The sequence below is a fragment of the Planococcus citri genome, chromosome 5 (assembly GCF_950023065.1).
Source record: "Planococcus citri chromosome 5, ihPlaCitr1.1, whole genome shotgun sequence".
NCBI classification, from domain to species: Eukaryota; Metazoa; Arthropoda; class Insecta; order Hemiptera; family Pseudococcidae; genus Planococcus; species Planococcus citri.
In genome coordinates, this window is record NC_088681.1 from 36,834,657 (window position 1) to 36,858,065 (window position 23,409).

At 33.4% G+C, this 23,409-nt stretch overlaps 1 protein-coding gene across 2 annotated transcripts in view; it reads left to right on the forward strand.

The window, feature by feature from the left end:
- Positions 1-23,409, forward strand: part of LOC135846909 (neuromedin-K receptor-like) — a 129,939-nt gene that overhangs the window by 89,554 nt on the left and 16,976 nt on the right. For both annotated transcript variants that reach the window (XM_065366271.1, XM_065366270.1), the window contains 3 exons: positions 327-475; positions 9,645-9,766; positions 9,866-10,083. In XM_065366271.1, the coding sequence (XP_065222343.1) occupies positions 327-475; positions 9,645-9,766; positions 9,866-10,083 (489 nt within the window). The remainder of the gene's footprint in view (positions 1-326; positions 476-9,644; positions 9,767-9,865; positions 10,084-23,409) is intronic.

A 23,409-nucleotide genomic window follows, 5' to 3' on the forward strand; every position in this document is an offset into this window, starting at 1 on the left:
GTATACTCATGTAACTGTAAACCATAGAAAATTCCTTCAAGCAATGATAAAAAAGGTGGCAAAAAATTGACATCGATTCGGCGATGAAATTAATACATTTCGATATAGAAAATGTTAAAAATATCTCTGCTCCAGGGCTGTTCAAAATCCAGATTGGTTTCGTTTTTCAACACAGATACAATATATCGTATGAGTAGGTACCTGTAGTATAGAATTACAAGTTACAATGTTTTCCATTTTCTTCCTCATGTACCTATTGGTGCTAATGTATTTTGTAATTTACGAGAATTTGTTATTACTGGAAAATACGTACAATTGTGTTACAGTTTCAAGCAGCTCTATTGCAGCGTTGGAATTTGCCTCATTTTATGTGTCCGTTCTGTCCATTTGTACAAGTGCTTTCGGTTACCGTCAGCATTTTCACCTTAACTGCCATCGCGTTGGATAGACACAGAGCGATACTCAACCCTCTAAGGTAATGATTTTTCATTTTATTAATTCAATACCGCGTCGTCGTAGGTACTCGTAGTAGTAGTAATAGTAGTCGTCGTCGCGTCATCAACTCGTTACACGACCAAGTAAAACGAAAATAAAAAAACGTGACGAATTTTCTCACTTTTATTTGCCCAATTAGAGCGAGATATCGTTTCGGAGACACTAATAATCTCATCGCAGTGACGATGACGTAGTCGATACTATGGCAATAAAGTTTATTAGTTTGTTATACTATTCACGCAACTTGCGACGAAAGTTTCGTCTTCTCGTTGTATATATTGCGTGAATTAATTTAGGTAATTCCTACATTTCGAGTTGGGGTTAGAGTTTTTCAATTTTCGTCAAGAGTTCGGTTTGTTATTAAATTTCACTACGGGAGTTCTAATCAACTAAAACCTGAGCTATGAGCGTGGTTGTTTGTGAGGTTTATACTTTAAAGGTCCAAGTATTATAAACTGGGTACGTGAAAATTTACTCAATTTGGAAGTCGATCTGAGTTGTGAACAAAACCCGAAATGAATTTGTTTCAAATTTTTGATCTTCAGGTAAATGGTGGGGAATCTACCAATTTGTTGATTCGTAGCTGATTTGCATAAAATAACTTCACTTCTTCAATTTTTTTTTCAACTTTACCAGTCGATATTTTTTTCTGTGACACGATGAAAAATTGTGAATTTTTTTTATAACTTACCTACTCAACACTTTGTTTGACATTTCAACGAGAAGTCATCTTCGTACGAAAAATCATTTTTCAATTTTGACAATCTCTGTGAAATTTACTCCAAAAGTCATCCTCCTCGGAAAAACTGATTTAAAGTTGTCCAACTCTCATAAAACATACATAAATAGGCTATACGTCTTAAAGAGAAAAAAATTCTCACATTTCGTTAGTTTTACGACAGACAGTCTAACAAGTAATTTAAAATTTTCCACTCAACTTTTATACCTACGATGATGTCTCCACATCAGTACCTAACACAGCATGGTAGCAAATCTTTTCAAAAATAATATTTACCGCCAAAAATTATATTTGACAGGTAATCCTTGAAAAAAAAAAATGAAAACTTCCCGTAACTGAATTTCATCGCGTCTTTCGAATCTAACCTATACTTACCTTTTAACCTCATCCTTCTAGACATGGTGAAATTCTACAGCTTATCAGAAGACATTCGCGAGAAATAAAACTTTTCTAAATTTTAATAAACGCCACATTAAACCTATCGGCTAAACTTTCAATACCACTTCTCTTTCGAAGCGGCGAAAAGTTTTTTTAAATGAAATTTTCATAAACAAATTAAATTTCAAGATGAGTTCTCTTTTAAAAATATGCAAATGAATGAAACGATCGTTTACATTTTGATTTTTCTCATTTTCACATTCCAATTTCAACTTTCTCAAGAAGCAGTGTACTCGTAAGGTGAATTGAAAAATTATCGACGCTTTCTTTATTTTTCTTTTTTCTTTTTCAATCAGCTTGAATAACCAATCGAAGCAGGTATAAATATAGGTAGGTAGGTATAAAGTACCGAACTTGTGATTTTAAATTGATGAAATTTTTTAGTTTTTTCTAGCCAGCCAACTTTAACATTGTCATCTTCAATCAAGTTGAAATTTGGCTCCCCAAAAAAACACGAAACACGTTGTTCGTTGATATGGGTCATCGACTTTTTGGGTGAGAGGCAAAAGTTGGAGGGAAATTGTAAAAAATTTGAGAGAGAAATTTAGTGTCTTTGTTTCGAATACGAACTTGTTTACCTGTGTTCCAAATTTTAAAACAGGCACACAATCAAATGCCATAATTTCTCATCAAAAAAAAAATCAAAAATCAATGAAACAATTTTTTGGTTTGTTTGAAAAATTCGAAATTTAATACCCCAATGAACAATAGAAGGAATCCCTCAATCTTTTTGTAACCCTTATTTGGAACAAGCAATATTTGATCCCATGGTTTATTTGAGAGTTAATACGTACAATATGCCTAAAATTGCAAAAAAAATCAATCTTCAAAAATTCTTTGGGACTGAAAAATTGAAAAGGGTACTCGTACCATTTTATGGTATCAAGGTCCTGTGACAGAAAGAGGGGGGCGGGGTTGATTCTCACCGAAATGTTAAAAATCAGCATTTCAGTCATTTATGCACATTTTGTTACCACACATTGACTTCTTGGATCCTAAAACTAGAAATCTCTGGGAATAATGTTGATCTTGGAGAGGCCCATTGGAAAATAGAAAGAGGTAAAGTGCTCCAAAATCCTTGAAAATAGCGAAAAAACTTGAAAACAAATGGAACATGAAGGATTTGCGTTGGCTTAGAAAAGAAGGAGGTTAAATAATATCTCATGAAAAATTTGTAAAATCAGACTTTGACTCCTGAAGTGGCTATAAAAGAGGCTTATATGAATCAAAAATTATGAAATTTACAAAAAATCGTATAATCAAGAATCTTTTTGACTTTCAAACTAAAATTTATATACTGGCCGTATTTGGGGCATGAAACACCTGGAATGAGGTGAGGGTAGAAGAGGGGGATCGGTGACCTTTTTCTTAAATATTTGAACATTGGCTATTTGAGTCATTTTTGCATTCGAGTACTTCGTCGTTGCACTGTCTTCTTTGGTCGCAAAACAAAAAAATATGTTCAAGAAAATTGATTAAAAGAAAGAAATTTTGATGTCATAGAAACTCAGAATTTGAAATCCGCTCAATTCAAGATTTTTTTGGTCAAAGAAATTTGAAAAAAAAACCATCTGAAGAAAGATATGAGGAAGGAATTTTGGAAGATACCTATTTCAACCATTCCCTCTCAACCAATTGCAGATTCTTTATATCAAAATAAACGAATTTAGCAATTTAACAGCTACAAAATTCGAATTTTCAAAATTAGATCTACGTTATTGCCTATTAGAATTGAAATTTTAATGGAGTAAAGCTCGAAATTGAATCTGAAAATTAGTTTTCAAATTCAAGACAATCCTATAATAATATCCTGAGAAATAATTTTCTATATTTGTCTTCTATTCTGAAAAATTTTCCAATTAAATTGAAAGATCAACTTTAGTAGCTTAGAATTTAATTGGTGGGTTTCAAAAGCTCCTTTGTAAGGATACATACGAGTATTTTTGTGTTTCTAAAAATGCACAATGTCTGTTGATAATTATGAAAACATAATAAAAATACATATACGAGCAGGTGCCTAATGTATCTTAAACTCGAAAATACGTTACATCAACATCAATCGACTCTTCAAACAAGCCAAGTACCTATAAAACCAAGCAAGTAGGTACTGAGAACTTAATTACCTATTTTGTTTTTACATCGTACCCACACAAAGCCAAGATACATTGCATTCATGTTTGATACTTAAAACTGATTAATTGAAGTATTTTATCAAATGCTTTAACCAGACTAAAATCTCAAGTTTTGCGGTTCTCAAAGGAGAATTTCATTCCACTAATACATTCTGAGTAATTCGATTTTTCTACCAGATAATTAAACATTAACAACCCACCAGCTTCAAGTACGCACCTATATACTATAAAGCTAAAGAAAAAGTTTTAAATTAAACCAAAATTACGTAAATCATTCGTGCAAAGATTCAAGAGATGTGCATTCGCAGTATTAATGCAAAATTAAGTCGAACTTTTGAACGTTATCAAAGCGAATTGATTAGTTTTCCGAAGAAAAAAGAAAAACAAATAAGAAATAAATAATCCAAAGTGCATAAAGAAAGACTATCGCAACAAATACAAAAACCCTCTCTCACACAATTGACGAATAAATAATATGAAGAAAAAGTTGTTTGGAAATGTAAATATTCGAGTCAAGTTTTCTCCTCATTTCCATATTTCTTCGATACATTTCTTTATGCACTAGCCCTGAAAATAATTATTTGTAAAGTTTACCATTTAATGGTAAAAAGAACCTTTTTTTTTTCAAACTGTTATCGCATACAAATGATATTATTCGAATTTCGATATTTCCCTATTTCGCTGTTTTCGTTATTTACAGCGAAAAGAATCACTTTTCTTATCGTAACTGCTGCATATTTCGTTTCCCTTTTTTCTATTTCATTATTTTGTTTCCAACTCGAGCCTCTCTCTAATTTAATACACGCCTTTTTTTAATATCCCCATTGTTTACATTTAGACTTACGTACGCAGCAACCGATGAAAGCGCGACAATTATTGTTTTTTTTTATTCTATTTTATTTATCTCGTCGGCAGTGATAAGTTTTAAAATAGAGCGAGAAACTTTTGTTAACAACAAGTTTCGTTTGCAGATTACAAATTTGGCCAACTTCTTGTTCCGATTTCAAACTGTTGCGTGTTTAGTAGTGATAACTTCGAAATTCGTGTTATAAAATTGTGGGCGAACTATTTTAGGACTTTGACTTGGCGTTATTGTCATAAAGGGAATTACGAGACGTCGTAATTTTATGCCAATTAGGCTCGATTCGTTGAATTTTTTAATGATCGCAATCATAAAAGGTGTAACATTCTTTAGCCTATTTATAATAAGTAAGGGTTGATGGAATTTACTTAGAAATGAAAACGACTTTTTCGTATGGCAAGTTCCATATTTTTGAAGAAAAAAAAAGCACCAAATTCTTCTATTTTCAGTTTTCAGTGGTTTGATATTCTAATACGTAAAACGGATGTTTTGGCATTACTGATTCTATATCATCGTATTTACGGCAAACTAGGTAGGCAATTATATTAACATCTTCGGTTGAGACATTTTATTTCACACAAAATCATACCAGAAATTACATTTGGTCCTCTGATGGTTCCTCTCGATAGTCTAGTAAGATAGGTAAATATCATTTCTCGAGAATGGAGTCGAGGGGGGAGGAGGGTGCAGTTGTAATTTACACGCTTAATGTGATTTATTGCAAAATATACAGAATTTGAAGGCACATATCTCGAGACTGGTTAAATTTAGAATAGATGAATACTTTTGTGGTGGCAAAAGATGAAATGGAAATTCGAAATTCCTCTTTAAAAATTTTTAAAAGTCATTATCAAAAGTTTGTTTAACAACGTCCGGCGTCTTGGCCTTCAACGACAACAATACAGAAATTAAATTAACAAAAAAATTTCAACAAATAGCAATATAACAACAAAATGGCAAAATCTCAACAAAAGTACTTATAGCAAAATTCACAAAAATATAATGAAAGTTCAGCAAAAATATGTGACCGACCCGCTCTGACAAAACATGACCATTTCAACAAAATTTCAAAAAAATGTTTTTTTCTCAAAAACCTGATCTTTGAACCCTCAAGATTCATTTCAAACGTCATTATTTTGGAAACTTTTTTTCGTTGAAACGATCGGTTTTGTCAGAGCAAGTCAGATATAATAAAATTTTAACATAAAGCAAAACAGATATGTTATAACAAATCATAAATCCCTGCATAAATTGGGAATAGGAGCAACTTTTCACACATTTCTTCTTCATCTTTGTGTACATACTTGCATGTATATTCAAAAATTTCCCCAAGTGTTTCATTTTTAATTATTTCATATATTAGGGATTTTTCAGTAAAAAGTGTGGGTTAATGCCATATGTGCGATACAAATTCTGGCTAGAATCACCTCTTCTTTTCTATTTGTTCTGCAGAAAGTAGTTTTACTTGGAAGAATAAATTGATACTGTTTATATAATACCTTTCAATCTGGGGCATGAGGGATGTCCCAAAAGTAAGGTACACAATTTTTTTCAGTGGGAAGGATTGTACCTACAGTAGGAACTATGATTTTTGGATACATTTTATTTTTAGATGGAGGGTTTTGAAAGCATTTGCTGCAAACGATGTTTAGATTCATGCAGTAATATTATGGTTTTACTGCATTTTTAAACATGACAGTCTTTGTCTATGTACATGCTGACAGGGATGCCGCCGATACTATCAATTGCTAATCGATTAACTTTTCCCCATTATCGCGATTATCGTGATATCACGATATCAACAACTTGCAATATTTTCTGCAAGGATCGCTAGTATGCAACAAGAAATTTACGCTCTTTTATGCTTAAGGTTGTTGACTTTTGGAAATAAACTCCACCCACAATTTTGACATGCGCAGTGCCCGATTTTTCGCTTTCACTTTAGCGATTCGCTCTTGTGGAATAGATCGCAAGTTGTTAGTATTGTAATAGGGCAAAACACGCATTTCAGGTTGCATACATGCGCCCTGTGAATGGTAGGCTAAAGCTTACAAGTCTAGCTGTAAACAATGCTGTTCACTTCTACTTTTCAGTAGTACCGTTGGAAAGGGCACAAAATTCTCTACAATTTTGAGCCATAAAATAATGGGGTCCTCGAGATGGTTTAAAAGTTCTGCCGCCTCAAAGTTCAAAGTGGACGAAACAATATGTTAAATTGGCTACCTTTTTTAACTCGTCAAGTAAATTTTCTCAAGGAAGACTTTCACGGATTTCAAAAAATGTAGTACTGTTGGAAAGGGCACAAAATTCTCTACAATTTAGAGCCATAAAATAATGGGGTACTCAAGATGGTTTAAAAGTTCTGTTGCCTCGAAGTGCAAAGTGAACAGAACAATATGTTGAATTGGCTACCTTTTTCAGCTCGTTAAGTAAATTTTCTCAAGGAAGACTTTTGCGGATTTCAAAAAATGTAATACCGTTGGAATGGGGACAAAATTCTTTACAATTTAGAGCCATAAAATAATGGAATCCTCGAGATGGTTTGAAAGTTTTGGCATATCAAAATGCAAAGTGGATAGAACAATCACTAGCTTGAAGCCTACAGAATGTAAGGGGAATCAAGATCCGCGGCCACTTTTACGCTGTGTGATGTCAGAGCATTTTGCCCTATATCATGATAATCGCGATAGCTCATTTATTCAATCAATCAATTCAATATAGTGATATTTAATATTGATGGCATCCCTGCATGCTGAAGCCTGGAATATGGTTTTGGCATTGTCATTGTAACAGTTTCAACGCCATTTAAAACTGTCAACTGTTAGTAATTGGTATTGTCAAATGAAACCCAAACCTGCTAGTTGTTACAATCAGTTTTTATAAAATGATTATTGATTATCCTTATCTGTTGTATGAATTCATGAATGGTTGTGCACGCTTATATGAGCACAGTGTGTCTGTGTATGTGTCAGTATCCAAAAGCAATACCGATGGCAAATGTTTTATCAACGACATCGTTTCAAATAAACTTGTTAGAAAATTGATGTGAATAATAAGCTGATAAGAAAAACCTGTTGCCAACAGTATCACTAACAGTTTTTGACGATGTTGTTGTAACAGCTAATGCCATTGTTTCAGGCTTTAGTACATGCCTGTAGCGTTGCCTTCTATGATATGTTTTTTTTCACGCAAAACTGAAGACACATTTGGAGATTAATCACAAGACTACAGGGGTATAAATGGTTTGAGTGTGGTTTCTAGAAGACAAATGTTGGTTTAGGGCCCAAAGGCCAAAATTTGACATCAATTAGATGTGTGTAGATGATATGCTGCAAGGTGAATGGCCACAGTGTTTTGAGACGTTCAGAGTGTCATTTTGGAATTTTCTCCCATGTGGGGAAACAATTAATGTCTTTGAGATGTTGAAGAAGCTGGGGAACAATATTTGGTTTGGTAAAAATTGTAGTGGATGCCTCCAAGTCGATCAATTTGTCTTTTTTGTGATACTTAACTCGACTTTTCATATGGCAAGAAAAACACAGGTTTTGGTTACACAAATAGAAATGAATAGTTATGAACTCTATCCAAGTCTCCTCTCCATCTAGCCTGGACATGGAAATTTTTGATTTTCACCTCTTTGGATTTCTAAAACAATGTTTTGGTGACAAAATTTTTCATTTTTGAGTCCAAAATTTCCATCAAGTGCTTCAAAGCAAAAAGGTTTTTATAATTTGTTACCCCCACTACAAAGCTCGCAATTTTGCCAAATTTTGTGTCATTTCTAGGCCCAATTTCCAACCAGATTTTATGACTTGATAAAAAATCCTCTCTTAGCAGCCTAAATTTTGTTTTTTTTTTCATTTTTTGGTCAAAGGCATTTCTTTTACCAAGTTTTTATTTTTGCTCAACTTGTGAACTGCCAGGTGTCCTTTTTCATTATCATTATTACCTACGAGTTTTTTCCTTGTAATTTTTTAAAAATATTTTCAAAAAAACTGCTTTTATAAGCTAATGTTTTTTACTCATGTTGTTGAATTATTTTTGAAAAAAAATTTCCAATTTATATATATATATATTTTTTTTTTTTGGAAATGAAGGATTTAAGTTTGTGCAAAACTTTCATTCTCCAGAATGATTTTTCTTTGAAAGCTCAACTTTTTTGTGATTTGGCCTATTGGGCAGGGTATCCTATTACACCCTTTAAAGCAATTTAGAGAACTTCCAAAAAGTTAATGATATTTTCAAAGCATTTGCTTACTCACACGTTGGGAACAAAATTTAAAACTTGGAAAATAATGAAATCACTTTAGAGCAAAATTTTTTAAAAGAATTGTATGGACATTTTGAGTTGTGACATCAACACTTTTTTCCCTACAAAATCATTTTGCAGTTGTTTGTTCTCGGGAGACTCTTATTATAAATCAACGCAGGTAACTTATTCAAGACACTGATTTACATACACAGACTCTCCGTTGCATTCGCTACATTTACCTCCTTCAAAATATAGTTTAAAATTTTTTCTAACAACCATCAATACTCGTGTCAATCTCCAGAGATTTTTTTCAAGTTTTTATTTCAAGGGCAACCTCTTTAGTAAAATTTTATCGAGTCAACGATAGCAAACTTACCACGATTATAAACTTTCAAGGTAGATAAATGTAGATGCCTATTGGATTAACGATGAGGCAAATTTCATTTAAAGCTCCTGCAGAGATTTGAAAATTTCTACTCGAAATTTTTATACGAGAATATTTTATCGGAATTTAATTTACTGTAATACTTATCCAAATACAATAGCCTGGGATTTATAAACTATGCAGGTACAAAATCTGCCTACTACGTAGTTAAGTAACCGCCGTTACACTCCTCTATTGTGTATGAAACTTGACAAAGCACTTGTGAAAATCTCTTCAGGAATGCGCGTGTTGGAATAATTTTTTTTAATACATATTTTGATTAAAAATTTGCCTTTTGACAGAGTTTACCCTTCGAAGTACCGTGCCAAGGTTTGCATAGCTTGTATATGGATAGTGGCATTCTTCATAGCTTCACCGATGGCTTTGGCGTTACGAGTCGAATACATAGAATACTACGATCCAAGTACGTATTAGACGGCTTTTAGCTTCCTTTTAAGGGTCTTTGTATGGTGTACATTTTAAAGTATCAACCACCAAATCACGTCTTGGCTGTTTGTTACAGTGGGTCGAATACATACGAAACCATTTTGCTACAATACCGAACTACCGAACGATGTGATGTTAAGTTACCGAGTTCTTATTTTATTGCTACAGTACATCGTACCTTTATGCATAATATCTTGCGTTTACGCTCGAATGGCTTTACGTTTATGGGGCTCACATGCGCCTGGGAACGCGCAATTCATTCGGGATGCGACCCTGATGAAGAACAAGAAAAAGGTACGTATAATACTTACGTGTAACTTTCCAACAAACTTTCAACTTTCATATTAGGCTACTATATAGAATAGGTAATTTTTATCCTCCAAAAGTCTAAAAATATACTTAGTATATAAGATGGATTACTACCCATATAATATCTGCTAAATCTGCAACCATACAAAAGTTTGCTTCTTAAGCAAAAACCTTGACGTTGTTTTCAATCGTCTCGGGTAGATAGGTACTATACCTACCTAATGTATTGTATATTTGGCAACTACTCATTCGCTATGCTTAAGTTATAGTACTTAATACTTACTACACGCTTACGTTGAAATTCGCGTGATCGGTTACCATTTCTAAATTCCGACTTATTTTCTGGTTTCCGTCAGAATAGGCATCGTTTCTCATTATCGTGAATTATTAATGGTCTTGCCGAAAACATTACTATTAACCCACCTGCTACTGCTGCGGTCCTTTTCTCCTCATCCTATGGACTACTTTCTTTGTTTCCATAAAATTTAACGCGTTTTCGCAGACTGCGTCACAATACCTTTTCAATTTAGCTTCTTTTTCTCCGTAACTCGAATTCGAATTACTTCAACGAATAGATTAGTAAATTGGATGAGATTAAGAAGGTGAAATGAATAGGTAGGCATAATGGAATCGGCTCGTTATTTGTTTACAAATGAACGTAATTTTCCTTAGTGCGATAAATTAATTTAAAAACGTCCGAGTCTAATGTTTATTATTTACCGGAAATTTTTTCCAGCGAGAAGAAATTTTTTATGGAATGAATGGTCGGGCTTTTCCTCTAAAATATTCTGTTGAATGTGTATACTTATTTTGTTCTTTTTAGATAGCGGATACAATGAGGGTTCTTGAATTCAAAATAGTTTTTCATTTGTTCACCAGAATGGGTTGTTTTTCACTTTTTGAAAGAGTTGGTGGAAAGAAGGCGTAAAAGCTGGGTAACTCAGAGTTGTGTGTAGTATTTGGGAAAAAATGAAAAAATTTGAAGCATTTTTTTCATTTTTCCAAATCACTTTAAGGGGTACACAGAGATTTTTTTTTCAAAATTGGCAAACTAAGACGTTTTGTGTATTTTGATAATGTTCAGGAGCACCGGGGCTGGAAAAAGAGAGAGCTCAGTATTAAGAATCAATATGTCACTTCTTCAATAATTTTTTTTTTAATTTGGATCAAAATCGAGAATTTTGTGGCTCTGTGTGTTGAGATTACATTTCAAAAATTAGTTTTTCGCAAAGAAGGTAAAAATGTATTTTTTCTGTATTTTTTTTTCACGTAGCTTACAACAGTATTGATTATAAAAATTTGAGATTTTATCTTATAAGTTCAAATTCGAGCTTTTTAAATTTTCATTACTGATTTACGACTTTCCTGTTTACACTTACGACAGTTTAAAACAACGCAAACAGATATGGATAGATATTCGTTTCATGTTCACGAGAGAAAATTCGTAACAAAATTGACCGAAATCAGAAAACTCGATATCATTTTCTAGTATTCGTCTGGAATAAGCTACTCCATCAGGAGTGTAAATAAAATTGCCTACCCAGTTTGCCGTGAATATGATAATGATGCTCGGGTTAGAAAAATTTCTACGTATTAACGCGATTTCTTGTAAATAATGGTGGTCAAAAGCACCGTCCTGGTCAACGTACCAAAGACTCCTTATTTTCTCTGGTAACCATAAGCCCTTGGGAGTGGGACCACTAAATAATTTGGGTTTTTGCATTTACATATTTATCTCACAAAAAAAAGAAAACAATAAATTCTACAATAAATACCTATCCTGTTGAAAACGTATATGAACTTTTTCAAATTCACCCCTCCCATATGCAGCAGCCACCCTCGTAAACCTCTTTTTATGTGAGGTCTTTATCAAGAACTGATGAAAAGGAGCAAAAGTGCATGAAAATGACTATTTTTGTTTTTTTTTTTTATTTTTAAGAAATACGAGTAAAGAATTTTGAAAAATCTCTCTAAAAATTAGATTTTTTGGAATCAACTCAGAATTGATGATTAAATTTTAAAATTGCATTTCTTTTCAAGGAACGAGATGATTTGACAAAAAAAAGAAGTTGTGCTGGGCGTATTGAAAAAGCTTTTTCCATCCTTCGAAAATGTTTGCACGAATATGTATTGACCAAAATATGACTAGGAAGGTTTCCCAATCCTTAGAAAAATTTTTGAACCATGCAAAGGTAATCGAAAGAACACACACAAATTCCATAATATTTTTGATGCTGAAGTGCATTTTTTGATTTTTTGGGGAATTTCCGGAAGCCTTCAAGACAAGAACGCGAAAAGATCAACATTTTACTCGTAAATTGACCTGGATAGTTGAAATTTGCACGCTATTTTCAACATCCCAAAACCATTGGAAACAGTATTGAGCCGTTTTGAGCAGTTCTGGAGTCTCCAGTAGATTTTCAAAATTTGAAATTCTCACAAAATAACACCTATAAAATGATGAAATCGGAACGCTAGAATTTACATCAAGCTCTAATTTTCACATGTTGAGTCGATCGAAGTTGGTTTACAGCCGTTTTAGAGCGTACAGTCGTAGTATAAAAATTTCAAATTTTCAAAAAAGTGTTAAAAATTCAAATTTATTTTAACACACGCACAGACGTGATTGGTGCTTATTAGTGACTGTCTTGACCCATTACTCCCCATTTTTCCAAAATAATTTTCTGTTAGTTCCGTATACCGTATGTTTTTAAAATAGAATCCGTTCCAAAGTAAGGCTAAAAGGCTAAAGGCTCCAGAATGGCTTGAAACCACCTCTAATTAAATCAGCATGTTAAAATTACCATTATAAAGTAAATTTCATCTTTTCAACTTCATTTAGAAAAATTTTGTGTAAATTTATAATGGTAAAATGTTTTATGGAAACTCCATACGACTGCTCTAAACAGCTGAAAATCATTTCTAATCAATTAGGCAAGTTGAAGCAGGGTAATTTAGCTTTCTAGAACAATTTTGTCAAATTTTGACTTTTTTCTGGTTTTTGGCCCAAATTTGAATTTTGAAAATTCACTAAAAATCGAAAAAAATGCATCTCAGTAGGTAGGTACCCAACATTTTGACCAATGAGTAATGATGACAGCATTCTTATATTCTCCTTTGATTTAGCTTCATCGTTATGGTTCAAAAAATTGTCGGCCATTATGAGTAGGTACCTACCTCATTTGTAAGAAATTCCTTTACACTCAACTTTTCCTGTCATTTTAACAAGTTTGAAAAATAAAAACTCCTGTTTTATTAATTATTACAAAGAAACGAAAACAAATTCCAACTTTTGAAAAAATGGTCACAATTTGTTGACAAAGAAATGAAGCCATGTAGGTAGGTACCTAGTTTAAGGTATTACGATTGAGTTCGATAAAAATGTTCATGTCAATTTTTCAGTAAACAAAACGATTGCTAGACACGAAAATGAAACAAAAGCAAAATGTAATAACGAGATATTATAAGTAGAAGAGATAGTGATGGAGGAAAGGATTGATAAGAACAAACAACGGTGCATCTTCGATTTTCTAACTTAATATCTACTCCAATACTTTTACAACAACAACAATAATTTGAGAAGAAAATAATTCTATTTCAAATAATGTAGGTACATGTGAACCCTCGGGAAAAATTCCAATTACGTCGGTAATAATAATTTCTGAATAGGTATCTTGATTCCCTATACATTAAAAAATGATGAATACGAATAATAAAATAACACAGACGTATCATCTTTTAAATGAAAATAAATGTCAAAAAAATGAAATATATATTCCAAAACTATTGCCAAATTATTAAAACACACTTGAAAAAAAAACAAGAAGAAGAAAGGTAAGTACCCAGAAGGTAAATGCATTTCTACCTTATGATAGGTCAGTGCTGTATACCCGAAGCTCAGCCAAGCGGAAATAATAAGTTAGCATGCAACGTCGAGGAAATTGGTCTCGTTCGAAAGATGAAGTATTTTTAAAGTACCAGAGCTATTTTCAAGGCAAATCGTCGCAGTCTGTGTGCGGATATGTTATATGACTCAGTCATCTATTTTCCATTAATTTTGCGTATATTTCATAAAAATTGCCAAATGCACAATGCTTTTGATATCTGCTCACTTTACGGCGGAAGGAAAAAAAAACGCGAATACTGAATCAAAGTACAATGTAGGTTAATATACTGAGTAAAAGTTGATGTTTCATCGAGCGTGTTTTCTGTTTCATTCGTGCTCGTACTTACTTATATACTCTTTTTACAAGTTTATTTATAGAATGAATTTGTTATGGAAACATGCAGATGATGGAAATAACTCCCACATCGTTCAGTTTTATAGAGGTGTTTTTTTCGTTGTTGTTTAGATTCGACTGCGACAGCGGCCGAGCTAGTACTTTGATATTGTATAGATTTAGGAAAATTTGACTCGATACCAACATCATGTTTGAGGTGTATTATGAAAAAAGAGCAAATAAATTGAAATCGCTCGAACAACGCTGGGAAGGAATTACTCGTATAACGTATTGATAGGAAATTTTATTCAAAGACGAATTGAGCCTTGAGATACGATGATGTGTAATTTAATGAGAGCCAAATATCCCCCCCCCCAAAAAAAAATCATTAAACCCAAGAAATCTACGTTTATTATTTTCAAATGTAGAAAAACATGACCAGAATCGATTCCAAGTACATTATAACAAAAAAACCACCTCTTTCACCCTTTAAGACATCTCTCGATACAGAATTTTAAAACAATCTAGGTAGAAGGATTTGGAATTTACATGGAAATTTAGATAGGTAGAGGTACCTACTTTGGTACATCATTAATCGTATCAAAACTCAATTCTCTTTTTAAATTCAAAGAAACTGACTCATTTACGAATCACTCTGTTCGTCTACAAATTTGCAATCCATTTGTTACATTTATAATCTCATTGAAGTTAAGTATTGTTCCAGTACTAGGAAGCAGGATACGATTTATGCAATGAAAATTAATTAAGCGAAATAATAAAATTCTCGCCGACGTTTGCACGAAAGAAAAAGGTTAGGTACATTTAAACGTCATCGTGCACCGTGTATTTTATTATTTTGATTATTTTTCTACATTTTTCGACGCTTTCGCCAGTCTCGATGGTAATAATTTCTTAAAATAAAACTCTCTCGTCGCGAGAAATACTGCAAAATTTGCCCTTAACGAAGCACCATAAATTGTAAATATTTCGATTTTTTTACACATCCTAGCACACGAATCGTTTTCTTTTTCTGCAAATTTACATTAAGTTCTCGCTTTTTCGTATCAATGAACTTACACTATTCGTATATTATACGAGTATATATTGAAATATTTGCTGAAAAAGACGTGTGTGACGTAAGAAAAGATTTTCGTTTTCGTCATAAGATAGGCGTATTTTTTTTTTCATTTTCATCTTACGCGAGCTTATAGAGATGTTGATTCGAAATAATGAACTTTTTCAAAGTCACGTGCACAGTTTATGTTGTTTTCACACATTCGTGAGTCATTATATAATACTCCTTTTTTCACACGGTACCGATTCGATTCTCTGCAGCACACGTCAATTATCTCATCTGGCACGTGTGCTACATAAATTGCATAAATCGAATGAATATCGCATTTTTATACGCAACACAACCCTCAGTACCTATTATGAAACTATTGTCCGATTTTCGTACCTTTTAATAGAGTTGTACACGCACACCCGAGTTGAGCTTTGATATTTCTCTTGTTGTGATAAAGGTCGTTATCCGAATTCTATATACGAGGTATGGTTTATTGACTCGAGAAATTCGGCTAAAATTCGTAGGTATGATTTTTTTCGAAGGTGTTTTCAAGCTTTTACAGCGTGACATTTCTTATTTTCAATAGGTACCAAAATTTAAGAAAACGAAAAAATGTGGGAATGCGTAACGATGTACTTTTCAGGCCTAAATTCTTTGAATTCTTTTGGAGACTCCGCGACGAGATGGAAAATATAAATGTAAAATAAACATGCCTACTCTCTCATATTCACTTAAAAATTATAATACCTACGCACATAATATAGACATTAAGGTGTATCTTATTCAGCAGAGGTTGAAATTTTTCACCTCTCACCTACCAAAAAATTCCATATTTTTTATTTTCCTCCTACCTAACAAATGGCGACGAGTGCCCCCTAAATTTAAAAAAATGAAAAAAAAATATAAAAATATAATTACTTAATGCATAAAAATTTTCCATTTCCACATTAGAATTTGTCTGCGTAAACCTCTCATTCTAGAAAAACGTTCCCTAAGCTATGCTAGCTGGTATAAAGTCCATCAAAGTTGGAGTAATCTATCAAAAAAAAAAATGAGTAGGTGAATCAAAATATGTAGTTTAAAATGTTTTGAAGGTTTTCATTTCTACTTCAGAATTCTCATACTTGAATAATTCCTTTTCAAAAATGAATCTTCCTCGGGCCTCCAAATTATGTTAGTACCTTTGTAAGGAGCCCCCTCCCCCCCCCAAAAAAAAAGTTGAAAAAAATCAAAATAAATTTGCGTATAAAAAAATCGAAGTCTGTAAAAAATGTTTGAAAAATTTTTAATTTTGGGGAGAATTTTTTTGAACAACCTTTTTTTTCAAGAAAAAAGCTTTCTCGATCCCCTTCCCCCAACAGGCCATGTTAGTTTCCTTGTATGAAGCTCCCTCCTTCAAAGGAATAGAAATTTAAAAAGTACAAAATTGAAAAATGTGAGAATTCTTCTGATCCAAGCCTTTCTAAATAATCCTCTTTTTAAGAAAAAAATCTTCCTCAGTCCTCTTTCTAAATAATGCTGGTCTCTAAATTTCTGTCTTTCAAATTGATCTTTGAGAATTTTTAAAACTTTACTTAAAACAAATCATTTTTCAATTCAACAAATCAAAAATGTTCTTACAGTGGGAGTACTTTTTGAAATTTGCACGAACGGATGTACCTACACATTTTGTCTAACAACCCCCCCCCCTCGAATGTCTTGAGTCGTTCTAGAACTTCCGGCATGATTCAAAATCTCTCCGTGCAGTATCTTTTAAAATATTTCGGTCAAGAACAGCTTCGAAGATCCACCTGGAGGCCTGTTCAATTATGGATCAACTCATTAAACAGTCCAAGAAGAAGCCAAAATTTTATTTTATGCTGCCCAAATTAATTTCCAAACCGTCGGTCGAAATCTGAAATAGTGCTGAGGGCTCCAGAATGGCTCGAAATGGTGACACTTGAAATGATACATTGGTTTTAGATAGGATACAGTTATTCGTGCATATTTCAGTGTTTTCCTATAGATATAAAATAAGTACGTATTATGGTAGATCGTGATAAAAAAATGTTGGAGGATTTAAACCAAAATCAGAGGGAACTTTCATTTTGAGTTGAAAATTTCTCATAAAAATTTTAGCTCTGGAGATACTCCTCGAAGGGACATATATAGGTCCTTAAATGATGGAGGAATTTTCGAAAAAATCTTGGTTTTTTCGCCTTGCGCCCATACCCAACCTGTTTTGGAAAAAATAGTTCAATTTCAAGAGATAAATTTTGAGATTATTCTGCGTCGACCTAGGATATTGCCATAAAAACCCAAGACCTTTTTTTAGGGTTCTACTGAGTAAGTGAGTACCTAGTTGAAATTTGCAAATCGCTTATTTTCGGGAAAATTCGTGTTTTGAAAATTTTTTCCTTTGAAATATTTTGCATTAATTATGCCAAAATATCAAATGATATCGTTTCTGAAACTGAGGGAATATTTCAAAACGCAGTTGTCCAATTTTCTGGTCATTATTGCCATATTGCTACTTAATCTCCAAAAGACAAAAAAATTTTGCGTCTTCGGGATAATTTTCTTGATTTTCTTGAATTGCCTGCAGTGATAAAATAATTGGCACCGTTGTATTCTAAAATATTTTCCAAATTTCAAAAATGATACCTTTCGAAATGTTGGCATAATTAATGCGAAATGATACTTATTTGGAAAGAAAAAATTTTCAAAATACGAATGTACCAGAAAAGAAGCGATTTGAAAATTTTCAACCGCTCAGTAAAACCCTAAAAAGGTGTCGAATTTTGGAAAAAAATTTCCCAAAACAGACTGGGTAGGCACCTATTGCCTGGAGGAAAAAACTACAATTTTTTCGGAAATCTTCTCTTTTTGAGTTCCCATACCTATCTCTCAATGCTGAATTTTCATTATTAAAACACGAATAGCCGAATTAGTTTCAAAACTGTCGTGACTCATGACTCACATCTCTCTTCCAAGGGTACTCCGGAGCTGAATTTTTTTTTGAGTAGATAATTTTTAACTCAAAAAAGAAGGTCTCCACTGAATGGTTTAATTTCAACTGATGTCTGACAATGATACTCGTAGTACTTAGATACACTTCCTTTTCGAAATCATTTTCAAAATTTCAAAACATTACCAATGTAAAATTTAAAACACCTATAACAACAACTCCACAACCAATAAACATGACATTCAACAACTCAAACGTAGCTACTCGACTCGAAAACAACACCTCGTCAAACAGGAAACACCGACCATTATTTCCAACTGATTCGCAAACTGAAAAGTTTAAACTGCGAATTCGCCACAATGTCAGAGAAAATTCGCAAAAGTATATTGTTAGCCGTTGAAAACATGAATTACTATATTTTATAGGTGCTTTTTACACGTCGTCGTCGTCGTCGTGCGGAGTAAACATTTCAAAAAGACCAACGCGTACTTGTTGGCCTCTCATTTGGAAAATTTTACACGCCAGTTCTTTCATTCGAATTATCAAAACCTTAACACACCTCGAAAAACTAGCAACGGAAGCGTTTGTGAAATTGTACGAAAGTTTTTACTTATCCTGTTTAATACGTAATGCTAAAGCGGACTAGGCTTTTTTCCTCTCTTACCACTTTTCCTCGGCGTTTCCCATTCCAGTACACTATCTCGATCAGCATATTTCACGTTTTAAGGTTCGCTTCATTTTGTATATTTCTCGTTTTTTTTCCTTCTTCTTCTGCTATGCGTAATCTTATATCCATAAGAGGCGTTCATATGATAAAACTTTCGTATCCGTTTTTAGACTTAGCAGACTAAAACTTTTTCAATGTTAAGCCCCAGACCTTTATTGTTGCGTATTGAATGTGAAATGGAGAAAAAAATCACATATTTTGTTTCCCATGCAGAGCTACGTTCCGGTTCGAGGGAGATGAACATTTGAATTTTAACAAAGATGTTACTATATACATTTCTTTAAACAGAGAAATTCATTTTTCTTGCCAACTTTGATAAAATGCGTTGAATTTTTTCGGTAGACTGGTGAAATTTCAGCCTGAGGAAATCAGCGCAGATTTTTCCTCAAGTCCACCAAATATTCGTATAAGATGAAAAATTCGTTTATTGGGGAAAATATTTTTTTGTTCGGTTTTTAATAAGGTACTTATCGTAGAAGGTTGACAATTTTTTCCACCTTGAAAATACAATAACTTCAATCGAAATGTACCTACCTATATTTTCTTGTGAGATAATTACGACTGGGTATAAATTTATTGAAGGTGATTTCACTTCCTCATTATTTAAAAATTTTTTTAGAAACCGTCTGAACGGAGGCTGATTTGCTGATTCCACTTCCTTGTCTTTCTGTAGTGAAGTAAAATACCTACCTACGCTTTCAGAATGGAAAAAAATATTTACATCCTGAATTTTTGAATTTTTTTGCGAATAATTCTATTCACCTGCTTGTAATTTCTCGCTCCATTTCTTTAATGTTTTCTTAACTGACCAACATTTTTTCTCTAGTGAAAAAAAAAAACGTTTCAAATAAAACGCAGGTAGGTATTTCTTTTCGTGAAATAAGTAATTATAATTACAATTTTTTTTCAACCCAATTTACCCTTCTTTTAACCCACTTAAAAAAATAATATCAACAAGAAAAACATGATAAATAAAATATACCCACCTTAAAAGAAGGAAAAAGCTTACAAGTCAAATAAAAAGACACAACTTTAATTAGCGGAATAATTAGGTATAAGGTTTACAAACCACCAGACTTGGGAAAATTTTTACCTATAGCGTCTGCGACTAGTGCACCTAAAAGTAAACTTCCTGCAGCTAAAAATAAATTTACAGCGCAGTAGTAGATACCTAGGTAAACTTAGTAAAATATGTAAACCCCTAGCGAACAAGTGGCTTCATAAAATTAGTCTCAATTTTGCCAACAAAAATAAAAATAAAAATCCGCTGAGGCTATAGAAACAGCCAAATTGTATGCGTAGAGAAAAGCAGTGTTTGCGAAAAAAGCCCAAGAATATTTAAAATTTCGCGAATTCTTCGCCACTTCATTAAACTCCTTACATACGAGGCAACATTACTACGAAAAGTAATCCCATAACGGCGTCATTTATGTGTCTTCAAGAACTCGATGTTTCGGAAACTTACGAGTATTTCCAGCTGGGCGGTATTTTATAATCATTTTCATCTCCCAAATCATCCGGCTCGTATTTTCCTCTCGCCTCTTTCGTTGGTGGTATTTAATCTAGCGCACAAATGCGACTTGAAATATAACTCTTTCGATGTATGGAAGCTGGATGAAGCTCTCGGCAGATATATCGTTCTATTGATAATATAACCTTTAACGAACTTTATCGTTGCCAGTCTAATAATAAACTACAGACAATCGTAGGCTGCAGGTTTTAAGGGATTTAAAAAAGTAAATATTATGTTGGGTGTTTTACAATAGAAAACATATTCGTTTGGGAGATGTTACGAGTGCAGCAGTGCGGAAACACGCTTTATGATATTTCAGAGGTGTTTCCTTTCCCTACGTAGTATTTTTTTGTAGCGCCTTCGCAGTTAGTAATAGGCAATAATTTCGAGTTTTCGGAAGTTTTTATTTTAACACGTTATTACTTTTTTCGAATATAAATATTTCTACTTTCTCGACGAAACCATGAAAATACTCGGTTTTTGGAAAAATTTATGACGTAAACGTGGCGTACATTTATCAAATAAAAAGACGCTAATTTTTCCTCGATGATACGCCGATATATACTCGTAGTACCAACTTGCTACAGCACTGTATTAATGCCATGTATGGGTGGACTGGCACGAGAAAAAAATTACATACGTCGAATAACAATGTAATGGTCTCATAGAGCGATGTTCTCCTTCGTATGGTAAATGTATGGAGAGATGATTCATAGAGTTCAATGTTTGCCGTAATGTAAAAACAATTCCTTAAAAAATGACCGCAGATTTTTTCTTTAGTAGAAACAACTTTCAAATACTTACTGGGTATACTTTTGCGGTTTGAATAAAAAATACAAAATAGCTGGGTACAAGACCTACTTATAACTCTTTCTAAGCCCTCAAAAATTTATCTGACGTCAGATTAACGTTCAAGCTCTGAGATACAAATAACAGAACAGATATCAGGAAAATTATTTGAAAATCAGAACTTTTGTAACGACCAAAGCAACAATTGAGCTCAAATGTTCTAATAAGTACTCAGTTTTTGTTAAATTTCCATTTAAAAATTAAATTGAAAAACAATTTTCGTTTACATATAAGTAAGGTAGATCCATCGCATTAATGAGCCTATTGAGCCACACACTGAAGCTACTACTTACCATCATAAATGCCAGAATTGAAAAGAAGATAGATGAAAATCTTAGCGAAACACAGTATGGCTTTGTAGCGAAAAAAGGGATGAGCAGTGTCGCAAGAGTGCTGGTTTCAGCACTCCTTTTTACTCCAAGCATTTTCATCATACTCCAAACTCCACTCTCCACTCCTAGTTTTGAAATTTACTCATTATACTCGTACTCACTCCTTACTCATTCCAAAGGAACTGTCAACACTCTTACTCCACTCCTGCTCCACTCCTTACTCCTATCAGTTTTCATCATTTGTCATTATTTTTCAGGAATTTTGACTCTACAGATATTGAGTGATTGATTATACCCATGAAGTAAAGGTGTAATATGGTAAAAGTATATCAATAATTAATAAAATAACATCATTGGCAATAACTAATGAGAAAAACAGTAAAATAAACAAATAAAAGAATTAAAAATACATACGTGAATAACAGCAACATTCCAACATTTTGATATAATTAGTCAGAAAATGAGGGGGAAAAAGAGGAGTAAGGAGTTTTGATTTGGGAACACTCCAACTCCACTCCTACTCCTTTTTGAAACAGTGGGAGTACTCTATCAATATCATAGGAGTGTGGCTCCACATTACAGCATATATTGCTCCTACTCCAAGCATATACTCTTCAAAAAATCTCACTCCTTGCACTCCTTACTCCTACTCCACTCGTGCAACACTGGGGATGAGTGACGCAATTGCCCTGCTGAAAGTGATCATTCAAAGAGTCATCAACCTTATAGTTATCTAGATGGCTACTCTAATGCAAAATCATTTCACTGCTTTTGTTGCCAACTCTGTCAATTTCAAATTAGAAACAAACGCATCTGCGCATGTCTCAGGAAACATGTGTACGTATTTTGTTGTTAACGGTTTTACATTGATGGTAATGTTTACACGTGTCATGTTTACATGCATCAATTCCTGAGATTTGCGCAGATGCGTTTGTTTCCAATTTGAAATCGACAGACTTGGCAACATAACCAGTGGGATAATTTTGAGTATGAGTAGCCGTCTATATAACTAAAAGGTTGATGCAAACAGGGAAATCATTGCTTGCTTCGTCGATGATGAGAAAGCATTTGATTGTGTCGAGCATGAAAGGATGTTGGAGATCCTGAATAAATACAATATCAATGACAAAGACCTGCAAATAATCAAGAACCTGTACTGGGAGTAGAGCGCAAACATCAAGATTGGAACTGAGTACTTGGAGAATGGATGTGGTATAAAGAGAGGTGTGAGACAAAGATGCCCCCTCTCACCAAGGTTGTTCAACATGTACGCAGAAGAAATAATGAGAGAAGCGCAAATTGAACAAATGGGATTCAAGATCAATGGCAAGAGAATAAATGAAATAAGGTACGCAGATGACAAAGTGATTCTTGCTGGGAGAGAAGCTCAGATGCAGAAAATGATCAACCGAATCAACAGTGCTGGATTAAAATATAGAATGAAAATTGACGCAGATAATACCAAGGTTATGAGATTTACAAAAGGAGATGATAAAGAGGGCAAAATCAACATCGGAACTCAAGAAATTGAAAATGTAAGGTGCACCAGGGCAAGTCAGAATGATTTTTCGCAATTTCAACTTTGACCTGCTGTTACTCCCCTTCTAATGAACCAATGTGGCTCAAATTTATTATGTAGGTTCCCATAAGGGTTTTT